The sequence below is a fragment of the Xenopus laevis genome, chromosome 4S, assembly GCF_017654675.1.
Source record: "Xenopus laevis strain J_2021 chromosome 4S, Xenopus_laevis_v10.1, whole genome shotgun sequence".
Lineage (NCBI taxonomy): Eukaryota > Metazoa > Chordata > Amphibia > Anura > Pipidae > Xenopus > Xenopus laevis.
The window spans coordinates 165,645-177,971 of NC_054378.1; the positions used below are offsets into that span (position 1 = coordinate 165,645).

Sequence of the window (12,327 nt, forward strand, 5' to 3'; positions counted from 1 at the left end):
CACTAAAAGCCACAAGGTGTCATTTCATATATCAATGCCATACAGAAGATTTACACACATACCTCCTTATAGCAAACTATTGGCAACTCACAACTAACTAACAACACACCGAATGGCTGAATGGTGTCACCATATGCCCATGGATAATAAACAGCAAGCCACCATCATATTAACATCCATGGTTTATTATGACCATGATTATTAGCTCAGAAGCTCAGGCCCAGTAAATGTAGCAATGCCATTTTATAAATATCATAATGTTCATAATAATATTTTACAAATATTTTTTTTGGGATACATGCTAATGTTAAGAAATGTTAATTCCTGCCTGCAGTCTGTTTTTAAAGAACTGTGTTGTTCTTGCAGGCTATTTTACAGCAAAGGATTCCCTTAACTGTCATTATTTCTGATGTTTTAAAAAACCTCCAGAGGCCAACCCTGCTACAGTAGGCTTCCCATGCAAAACTGTAAAACTTAACAGCAGACCTTGAAATCCTGGTTTTATATTTTATATTGCTTTCAACCCATTATCATACTGTACACTTAACAGTAGGAAATGTTATGTTAGTAAAAAGTGTACTATAACAATCCCATGATAACAACCAACCAAAATCTCCCAAATAGTTTCTCCTCCTACAATAACAAATATTTTTACTGCATCGAATGTCACCAGCTAGACACATTGATACTGGACAATAAAACAGAATGAAAAAAAAAAAATACGCATGCAAGAAAAAAAGATGGAAATCAAAAGTTGAAGATGAAAAAAGTACACTTTTAAAAAAGGCCAAAAACAGGAAATATTGATTTAGAACAGTAAAGGTTTTAAGGAAAAAGGGTGTGAAGTGGAGAAGTGGTTTTAGGACTTTTGGTGTCAGAGCTGTGAACGGAACAGAATACAGGAGCTGGAATAAACCCCAGGGGTACAATTGGAGTGATATCTACCAGGTAATGGAGTTTGTTTACCAGAGCATGTCCGATGCCTGCATGCTTTATCATGAGTGGAAAGAGATTTAAAAAAAAACAAAAAAACAAGAGATATAACACAAGTGGGAGGAATGAAGGAAAGGCCATCCCGCCCGTCATACTACATTTAGATGAGCCAGTTTTTCCACCCTTAGATTATGTCCTGAGAGCAAAACCCCAAAAGAGACTGGGTTAATATTTGAGCTGGTGGAAAGAAAGAGTTAGTAGTAGCAGGAGAATTCACAGAAAACAATAGCAAATCACCAGTAAAAGGGTTTAAAGTGAGAGGAATTTATGTAAATAAAATATGTATATTTGCTGTTTGTTTAAGATACAAAGTGTAGGTTAAAATACATTAGTATGGTTTGAATCCAAAAAATAGGCAAATTGTGTAATTGTTTTATCGATATATTCATCTTATGCCAAAAAATTTAATGTTCCTGTTCCCCAATTTTCAACAAAGATAACATTTTATACAGAAACTATTAATATTAGTAATAACACATATATGAACTCAAAAGGCAAATAAGCCAAAAAATTTATCTTTTCTGTGAAACCCTGTCTTCCCAGGATGAAATCTTTTGGGCTTCCTAGCTTAATACTATGCCACTTCCAATGAATAAGGCTCTGAAACTTGGAAGGATTCTTCGTACTGTGTGTACTGAACATAATCTGGCAAATGTTAAGGACACATTTGGCATTGTAGTAATTGTACATTTTGTAATTATTTGTTACAAAATCTAACTTGCTTATTAAGAATTGGGCTAGAATCTAAATCGCCGGAAGGATGGTGCTCGGAACACTTTGTTTTCCCAAAGTCGCACGAAGTTGCTTCACAAAAAAACTTCGGCCGACTTCGGAAATCCAAAGTGATCCGAGTGCCTTCCCGCCGGTGATTTACATTCTAGCTGGTGGGAAGGCAGTTCAGGGAGATTAGTCACCCGAAGAAGAATCAATTTGTCGAAATAGCAGTGTGTGTTTCTGCCCTTAGACAGAGAAAAAAAAAAAAGACTACTGGTTCCAGAAGGTGGGGATGTATTTAAAGGTTTTGGTGGAGGAGGAGTTCTCTGGTTAACGTCTGGGGGCGGGGAATTACCCAGTGTTTTATGTTGACATTAATAGTGGCCAGGAAAAGAAAATTAGAAGAAGTATGACAACAGTTTTCCTATATCTCCATCATCAGAAACAACATTCTTAAGTCGGGTACAGCATTTATATAATCAAGTTCTAAAGTATCTATGAATACCACTAAAATCTTCCAGGAATAAATACTAAGCATAAAAAATGTAATTATGGTAATTAATGTTCACGTAAAATCAGCAGAGAGTGGACACAACCCAGAGCTAAATCCAGTCACAATACAACAGTGCATATCCATTTTGACAAGGGATAAAAAGGAGATGCCAGTAGAACCAGAGAAATAGCTCTGTTTTGCTGTCTTTTGACTAATTTAAAACATAAATTTCATACAAAATTTTGGTGATTTGCAAAAAAAAAAAAAATGCCACACCATTAAGGCAGATAACTAAAATTAATCTGGTACAAAACATTACTCAAAATCACTGAAAATAAATGTGTCTTTTTCATCCACCAGGGCCATTTAAGTTGCCCAGCACATTCTGCGGATTTCTTTAAGTTATACACTTCAAAATATACCCAGAAAATCTATCATCTAAAATCTGGCAATTATTAAAATTACTGTATAGCTAACTGCATTTTTTATGCTAACAAATATTTGCAGTTTGATCTTTCATCAAATAAGTACAATAAATAATTAGGTAAAAGTACAGAGCTTATTGACAAATTCCTAAGGTTTCATGTGCCTTTAAAGCAAGCAGACATGGCAAATTAAATTGTGCGGGGGGGGGGGGGTGATAGATCTAGATAGATAGATAAGACAAACAATATGATGATAAATAAATAGATCAGACAGACGGATAGATAGATAGATAGATGGTATTCACATACAAACATGGTATACTAATAGAAAAAATGTCTTGAAAAAAGACCTAGGAAAATGATATTCATATCAGATTCATGAAACATCAGCTGGGTGGGAAAATGCCTGCATTGTTATCTAAATACTAGAATGTCACAGTAGAGACCCAATGAGGCAAGCATAGGAAGGTTTCAAAGCTCCGTTGCTATGATACAGCTACATTGGGTGAGCACATCTATTGTATCATGTATGCTGCATGAATGGACAATACTGGTGTACTTCCACTAAGGACTGAGGACATAGGAAGTCTGATTTTCTCACAGAAACAGTAGCCAACACATAAATTAATTTTTACATGTACGTTACATAATAGTTGGCATATGTATGGCATAAGTCATAAAATGCTCTCCATCTGTAGACCATGACTGGGAAAATTTTTCAAATTTCTCTTTTTTTCTGCAATTAGTATAGTATAACAACATAAAATAATGAAAATAACAACAAACTTGTCTGCTCTTTAAATATATGGCATTGTTGAAAGGTATAGTTTTCTAAATTACACTGTTTACAGTGCAAATAATTCACTCTACCTAATTCACTGTAAAATTTCATTCTTAACCTAATATGTATATTTTTTAGTAGTAATATTGGTGTATAGGTGCATCTCAGGTCATTTTGCCTTGTCATGTGCTTTCAGAAAAAGTCAGTGCTGCGCTATGGAACTGCTTTCTGGCAGGCCATTGTTTCTCCTACTCAATGTAACTGAAGGAGTTGCAGTGGGACATGTATTTTTACTATTGAGTGCTGTTCTTATATCTACCAGGCAGCTGTTATCTGGTCACCTTCCCCTTGTTCTGTTGATGGGGGGGGGAGGTGATATCACTCCAACTTGCAGTACAGCAGTAAAGAGTGACTGAAGTTTATCATAGCACAAGTCACATGACTGGGGGCAACTGAGAAACTGACAAGTTGCACTATTTCACCTATAAATAGTTACTTTATATGGGTATTTAAATACAAGCAGTGGAAAAAGCACATACGCATTTGATTTATACTACAACCAGAATCAAATGTGTAAATATTAAAACAATGAGAGGTGGCTTTTTAAGCCTTACCTGTCGTAGGTTCCTGGTCACTCTGACGTCATGCCAGCTGTTGTCATTGAACTTGCCATTGACAGGTTCCACTAAAGCCTCAAAGGCCCCAGATCCCAGGTTGATCACTAGCCACACTGCGCCACTCTTCAGTGAAAGATTAACATAGTCTGCTGACTTCCCTGTATGAAGCATAAGCCCATTTCGTTGGAGAGTTCGGAAGGAGAGTGTGATTTCATCTGCACTGCTCTGGATGGGGCTGTGGGACAGGTCATAACAGAAGAACTCATTCCCTCTGAAGGTGGCTGCATATTCTTCCTTCCCTGGGTATGGGTTTACGGAAATGGGAAAGAGAAAACACATGAGAATATACATTGAAAGTATGATAGCTAATTACAGAAAATCAAGAACAGTGAAGAACACAACAAATGGAGAAGATGAAGAAAAAAGATACAATGGGGAACATAGGTTGTGGACACAAAAAGGTTGTGGACACATAAAGTTAGAAAACACACATATATATATATATATATATATATATATATATATATATATATATATATATATATATATATATATATATATATATATATATATAAAATAACTATAATAAATATGTGTGTAGATAAATAGATTATGTGAGAGATGCACATACAGACAAAGGAACAAAAAATTTACAGGAAGATATAAAAAGTAAAGAGTAAAAAAAAAGAAAATGCAACAGAACAGGATGCAGAAAAAAAATATGAATGAAGCAGATAAGTCTTATCTTAAAGCTTTTATACATCAGAAGCATACATCAGAGGTTTTTTTTAGCACAAAAGATCTGGAGCCACATAACTTAGACATATTACAAAATACTGCTAAACTATGGACAAAAACTGTTCTCTGGAGAATGTTTAGCTGTTATCAGAAAATATCTCTTAAATGTATAGTTCTTCGTGCATTAAATTGTTACATATTTAAATGTGTTGGTATATTAGTAATTTATCAATATTTCTCAAGATAGTTCTCATAGAGGCTTGCATTACATTTTGTAGATAACCCAGGTACATAAGTTGAAGTGGGGTTGGATGTCATAAAATACTGAAGCACAGTGTCATGATATGTTTGGGTCACTGTATCATAAAACTTTCATATTTTGCAATGTTGATATCACTGTGCCATAAAATGCTGGTGTCTTTCCTACAAATATTGGACTAACGTGTAAAAAATGCTTGGGGAAATTTTAGTGACACCAGGGGCATTATTTTATAAAATACCAAAACCACTGTAATGAAACGCTTGATCACTGTGCCATGTATTGCTGGGCCACTATATCAAGAAATGTTGTTGTCACCATATTATTAAATGCTTGCATCACTATGTACTCAAATGGAGAAGTGGTCTTTGTTGAAATGAGTATGGTCATCAAAAGTATGATAGATTTGTATTTCTTTGCTATAAATTGACTCTCTAAATTAGTAGAATAGTAGTAGTCCTGAAAGTGTAGAGAAAGTGTTAATATCAGTTGATATTGGATATTTACTAGTGATGGGTGAATTTGCGTGAAATTCGCTAAACGGCAAAAAATTCGAGAAACGGCGCCAGCGTATCATTTTTTAGACGCCGGCGACCGTTTTTGACGCCGGCGTCCGTTTTTTCGGAAAAATTTTTTTTGACACCGGCGAATTTTTGTAGGCATTTCTCGAATTTATTCGCTAGCGGCGAATCATGCAAATTCGCCGCGAATTCGCCCATCACTAATATTTACTGTATATTGTATGCAATGTAACAGAGTAAGTTAGGTTGAAAAAAGACAAAACCTTTAAAGTCTATATTTAACCTGCCTAATTCACTTTAATTCCATAATATTTATTTATACACATTGATAACTATAATGTATTTTCTTGATCTCAATTTTTCTTGATTTTATGCTTTAATAACTATGTTTGAAAACACAGTCAATCTAATTTTACTCTAAGGGGCCAATTCATTAACTTCGAGTGAAGGAATAGAAGAAAAAATACTTCGAAATTCGAAGTGTTTTTTTGGCCACTTCGACCATCGAATGGGCTACTTCGACTTTCGACTTCGAAGGATTCAAACTAAAAATAGTTAGACTATTCGACCATTTGATAGTCGAAGTACTGTCTCTTTAAGAAAAAACTTCAACCCCTAGGTCACCACCTAAAAGCTACCGAACCCAAAGGTCCCCATAGGCTTGGATACGTTTTTTTGGTCGAAGGATAATCCTTCGATCTTTGGATTAAAATATTTCGAATCGTTCGAACGATTATTCCTTTGGTCGAAGTATTTGCGCAAAATCCTTCGACTTCGATAGTCGAAGGATTTTCATTCCCAGTCGAATATCGAGGGTTAATTAACCCTCGATATTTGACCCTTGATGAATTTGCCCCTATGTCTTAGATTGTAGTATTGCTTTTTTTGTACAATATGTTTATTTTATAATACACAGTTCAATATATAGCTTGAATTATAACAGAAAAAAAATCACCTTTAAATAATTTTTGGTATGTTATAGATGGTCATTTTATATGCAACTTATTAATTGGTCTCAATCTAGTATTTTTTTTTTAATTATTTGGCTTCCTATTCTGCCTTCTTTCCTGCAACTGATAGTACTTTCTGTTGGGGTTATTGATCCCAGAAACAAAAAAGAAACTCATTGACTGTGAGGCTTTATTTTATCATTATTTAGTTATTGATTATATTTCTACTAAGGCCCTTTTGTATTGATATTTAATTTGACTTCAGTTCAACTGCTTGGTGTATAGGGTAATTACACCCAAACTCCCAGATAGTTATGTCAAGCCTGCCAGATGCAGGCAGTAAATAATTCTATAAACACAAACAATAAGGGGCAGATTTATCAAAGGTCGAGGTGAATTTTCGAATTCAAAAGATTTGCATTTCAAGCAAATTTTTTTGTACTTCAACTAGGTAATTGTCCAAAGTTGATTTGAATTTGAAAAAAAATGGAAAATTCGAATATCAAAATTTATCATGTACTGTCTCTTTATAAATTCAACCTTGACCATTCTCCATCTAAAAACAGCTGTTTTATTGCTGTTTTAGCCTATGGGAGACCTCCTAGAACCCATATGGAGTCAATTGGTAGTGTTATTTGGAAAAAACTTGGAATCAAATTTGATGAATGCGCTGTTACTTCGATTCATACCAATCGAATTCTGTCAAAAACTGACCTATTCGATTGAATGCTGGCCTATTCGGCCTTTTTGAATTTGAATTTTTACGTTTTAAATATTTGAAATTCAGCCCTTGATAAATATGCCCCTAAATGATTCTTTTGTGGTGAACAATCCCTTTAAAGTGCCGTTTTCATCACAAATTTCATTTGAGTTTTTTTTGAAGAAAAAGCATCAATTTGTGTATAGCCTATACTGCTTCTTCCACTTACTAATTAGATGCTTTACAATGGAAGTTTTTTTTTGCAATCTTAAATTTCTTATATCAATTTCATAATTTATTTCTCAGTATTATTTTTTTCTTAATCACATACTTTAGTTTTCCTATAGCCTAATTACACTTACTAAAGAACCCTTTTACATGGAATCTTTTTGCAATCTTAATTCCTAATGTTGGTTATATGATTTATGTTTGGGTATTAATTCTGTTATCACTGAAGGTCAGATATATTGAACTGGAAATCCTAGATTACTGCAGGGTTCCCTAGCCATTTCATTAATGCTGGATTTTTTTTTTTTTTTAAAAACTGACCAAACAATTTGATTGGGCAATCTGATTTGATTTAAACAAAATCAACATGGTCCAAGACTACAGGGATTCTTTAGAACAAACCACCAAAAACAGATTGATATATCAATTCCCATACTAAGCTATAGGAAAGTTTTCTTTCCTGTTGATTTGACAGTTATTGACAGTTATTGAATGGAATGGATTGATTCTAACATGGACACACTTTCCTAGCTCACTGAATTAGATCAATTTGGAGTAATTAGTTTAAAACAAATTGATTCAATCAGATTTGTAGTTTATTTGCCAATAGGATAAAGATGTGCCTGCAATAGGTTTTAGGGAATTATATAATAAGAATTAATCTTACATCCAGTTGTACAGTCCAAGGGGCAGATTTAACAAAATGTGAGTTTGTGAAAAAAATGTGGACACAAAAAAGAAGGCAAACAAAACTTGTTTCTCAAAAGCTAGCTTATATAGAAAGGGGTTGTTCAACTTTGAGCAATGTTTAGTATGATGCAGAAAGTGATGTTCTGGGACAAATTGCAATTAGTTTTCATTATTGTATTATTTTTTTAAATTATTCAGCTTTATATTCAGCAGCTCTCCCGTTTGCAATTTCAGCAATGTGGTTGCTAGTGTCCAAACAACCCTAGCATCCATGTATCGATTTGAATAGGAGACAGCAATATAAATAAGGAATAGAAAGATGAGTAATAAAAAATCAGCAATAACAATACATTTGTAGCCATATAGAGCACTTGTTTTTTAGACAAGGTCTGTGACCCCATATGAAAGTTGTAATTAAAAACAACTATAAAAAAAATAATTTAGGCCCAATGAATAGTTAGTCAGAATTGGCCATTAAATAACATGCTAAAAATTTACATAAAGGCGAACCACCCCTTCAAAAAAAAGAATGCAACACAATATTCACATGCACATTTTTTCACAGGAAAAAAAGTTGCATGATGGGGGAATCACATTGTTCCCGTCAATTTTAATGAGGCTGAAAATCTTTAATGTTCTAATTAACTGGGAAAATAAACAAAGTTGTTAGAAAATAGCCACATTGACTTATAGACAACGTCACCAGCTTTTACTTGGTGAGTTTTCTCTAGAAACTTTTTTTTTTCTTTAATAAAATCTGACTATTCAAGGTTTCAGAAAATACTTGTGTATTTTTTTTTTTCTTTCATTGAGAAAAAACGCCAACTAAGTATCTGCCAGTTGCAGGATTCAAAAGGTTGGCCTATTTTCTTGCAAACTGTAGTTCGGTACTTGTACTGTAGTACATTTTTTAAAATTGCTTGGATCCCTAAAGACATAAATGTCAGCTAGCTGAACATGACATAAAAACTCACCATTTATTTGATCGGTTGATGTACTGTATTGACATATTACCCACACTAAATAATATGCACAGTAACAATAATGTATATTAAAAAAAGCAAAAAGTGCATGATACAGTAAACAACAGAAAACACAGAAATTGGGACTCAAAAAAGGAGCACATAACACAATGTACATGAAAATAGTGACAGCGAACAGACTATATATATATATCTTATATATAGTGAAGAATGTTTAGATTAATAAAAAATAAATAGTGCAACTCAGCAGTAATACGATGGAAAAATATTCCCAAAACCAAGCTACAATTGTGAGTCATCCCTAACCATGACGCTGGTACATTCCGTGTCATCTTATATGTCCATTACTATAATTTAAGTTAACATGTCACATTACATTGCATTGAATAGTAAACCCAATATGGTAGCATTAATCTGCAATGAAGATGAACACCTACTGGCACAGTGGCATTAAAAACAGACCCAATGACATCCCTCCATGCTACTGTATAACATGGTACTGTGTTTTTCTAGGGTTAGGAGAGACATCATCATTAAAATAAAGAAATTACATGGTCATTAAAATGAAAAAAAGTTATGCAAATGTAGCTAAAAATGCAAAAAAAAAAAAACCCACACAATATTTCATTAAATGAAGCCTTTGGGAAAAATACCACATTTGTTGTAGAAAATTGATTTGAACATTTAAACTTGCCCTGAGATTACACTAACCTAGTAGCTCCTCATAAACATGGGAAAAACATACTGCTTCCTGTCAAACACTAGGTAATACGTTTCAGCTTTAGGGGAGCAATTATAAACCATTACAGAATTAATTAGCTTAACAAGAAAGTGAACAAAGGGCATGCTGTCACCATAGAAACAAATACATTTAAAGGCTTCAAAACTTGAAAAAGCTAATTAAAATTTGCCAATATACCATAGCTTAGAAATGATAGAACATTTGAACGTGAGCTGAAATACCAATAAAGAATTCTATATGTTGTTCTACCAAAAATCTGGAAAGGACTAAAAAAAGGAAAATGATGAAATATATCCTATTTGTATGGTCTAAAGTGACATAAAAGAAACACATCTAAACAAATTAAAGTTTACCCATTATTTTCTACCAAAACGTAACTTTCAGTTATTTACAATACCAACACAGCTATACACAAAAGTCACTTTAGAGCATGAAAAATAGGAAACAGTAAATTGGATATCCCATAGTGATTAAAAATATGCAGTTCATAATCAATCATGCAAAACATACATTTATTCACAAACACATTCTGTTCTCTGCTGGATGAGTGTGCAGGTTTGTGTGTCTATAGATATGTGTCTTTGCGAGTATATGAAATATTCCTTGGAATTCAGTTTTGGCAGTTCATACAGATCATAGCACATGGTGATGAAACCAGTGACAGATGGGTATATGAAAATGTATAAAATCATCTCCTATTGCACACCTCAGGTCATGCACTCTAACAGTACAAGAGAGATACAAAAAGGATGGAGAAAGAAAGCAAATGAATCAAAAAGAAGAAGCAACAGCAAGGAAAGAAGAAATTATCAACATGTTATTTTATTATTAGTAGTAGTAATATTAGTAGTATAATTGCATATAATAATGTCCTATTTTATATGATGATATATTATTTTTAAAGACAATCCAATGCAATGTGATTTTGGGGGAGAGGACTTTTTATTCTTATTTTAACAGCAAATTAAGTGATTAAGTGATTAATCTTTTTCTAATTATATATATATATATATATATATATATATATATATATTTTGCCATGTTACAAACGGAACATTAGATTACCCAGCTCAGGCCTAGCAACGTTCTATGGTATTGTCCCTTTGTGGTCAGTACTACACTCTGAGCAGTTAAGAGAAGTAAATGACTTACTAGCAATGTTTAGGTCATTACATTTTTTTTCCAATCTGACCAATAACGTCCAGGTGTGCAGTGAAGGGATTAAATTAAGATTGGCTATTATTTTCATGGTGAGCATTACTAATATATGATGATTAAAATGTATACCTCTCTGTCAACAAAGATGTGCATTAATAGGCCATTGAAGACAGTTTAGTAACACAGCAGTTTTATTATCCCATTGCACAATTACCTTTATATGTATAAAGGCATCATAATTGGCCTCATTATTTTATATGGCCATATAATAGTGTCTGCAAATAAATTTTGGCAACCGATTTTTTTGATTGTATAATTATTTCATGACGGCTGTCTATAATATAAATGTATGTAAAATTGATTTCTTATTCTTTGAAGATTACTAATAACAATCCTATTCAGAACAAGGCATACAAGTGTTCTGGTGAACAATGCTCTGAGCCTGGGGGAAGATTAAGAGCATAATTGACAAAACCACTGATGTGACTTTCTCCGAGGGTTGTAATTAGATTTATTAAATACATGTCTTCCATTTTACATTGCAGGCCATGGAGAAATGTTATAAGTTGTTAATTTAGCCAGTGACTGCTTGGCAGCAGTAAGTATCAAGAAGACCGCAGTGGAATTGTGTGGGCGTATCTGGTGGCCTTGCTTCTCCTTACATCAAGGTTTATCAAATAAAAACTGACCAAATATTGTAGGCTAGATATAATATACTAAAAAGAAGCAAGTAATACCAGGCTGAATTTGCTTATGCCAAAAACAATGTTTTTGTATTTGTAAAATGACAGATTAAATGGGAAGAAAAGTATAATTCTACTTCCTATTAAATATTTGAATTTAGTTCAAATGTGTTGTGCATTTTTTGAGCTTCGGTTTTATAACAATGGAATTGTTGATCTAGAGCACAGAGAAGAGCAATAAAATTGATAAGCTGAATAAGGATCTAAGTTCCATGGTAAAATGGCAAAGTTGGGTTTGTTCATATTAAAGAAGGTTGAAGGTACTTTAATACAGTACCTTAAATAATAAACAAAAATATAAGTACAAATATAGTTTTCTTTATGAAATGGCCCTACTGGTAGATACATTTAACAAAGACACAAAATAGTAATTGTCTGCATTCATTTTGTAGTAAATAAAAAAAAAATGAAGGTTGCCAGTATTAATAGTTGTGACACAATCATGGCTTAGGTACCGTGCATTTGTTGTTTTCAAGTGAAGAAATATTGGGAAAAAATAAACTAATGGGCCCATTTAAAAAAAAATTAATTTTTTTCAACAAATCTCTAAATATTTGTGGTTTTCCTATATTTCTTAAAAGCTCTAAAAAAT

The 12,327-nt window shown here is 33.2% G+C and overlaps 1 protein-coding gene across 18 annotated transcripts in view; it reads right to left on the reverse strand.

Annotated features, from left to right (window-relative positions):
• Positions 1-12,327, reverse strand: part of LOC108715117 (neurexin-2-beta) — a 229,696-nt gene that overhangs the window by 137,590 nt on the left and 79,779 nt on the right. For 9 of the 18 annotated variants that reach the window (XM_041591550.1, XM_041591548.1, XM_041591545.1 and 6 more), the window contains 2 exons: positions 4,021-4,322; positions 946-990 (listed from right to left, as the gene is read on the reverse strand). In XM_041591550.1, the coding sequence (XP_041447484.1) occupies positions 946-990; positions 4,021-4,322 (347 nt within the window). The remainder of the gene's footprint in view (positions 1-945; positions 991-4,020; positions 4,323-12,327) is intronic. The other 9 variants (XM_041591549.1, XM_041591546.1, XM_041591544.1 and 6 more) reach the window with 2 other exon arrangements.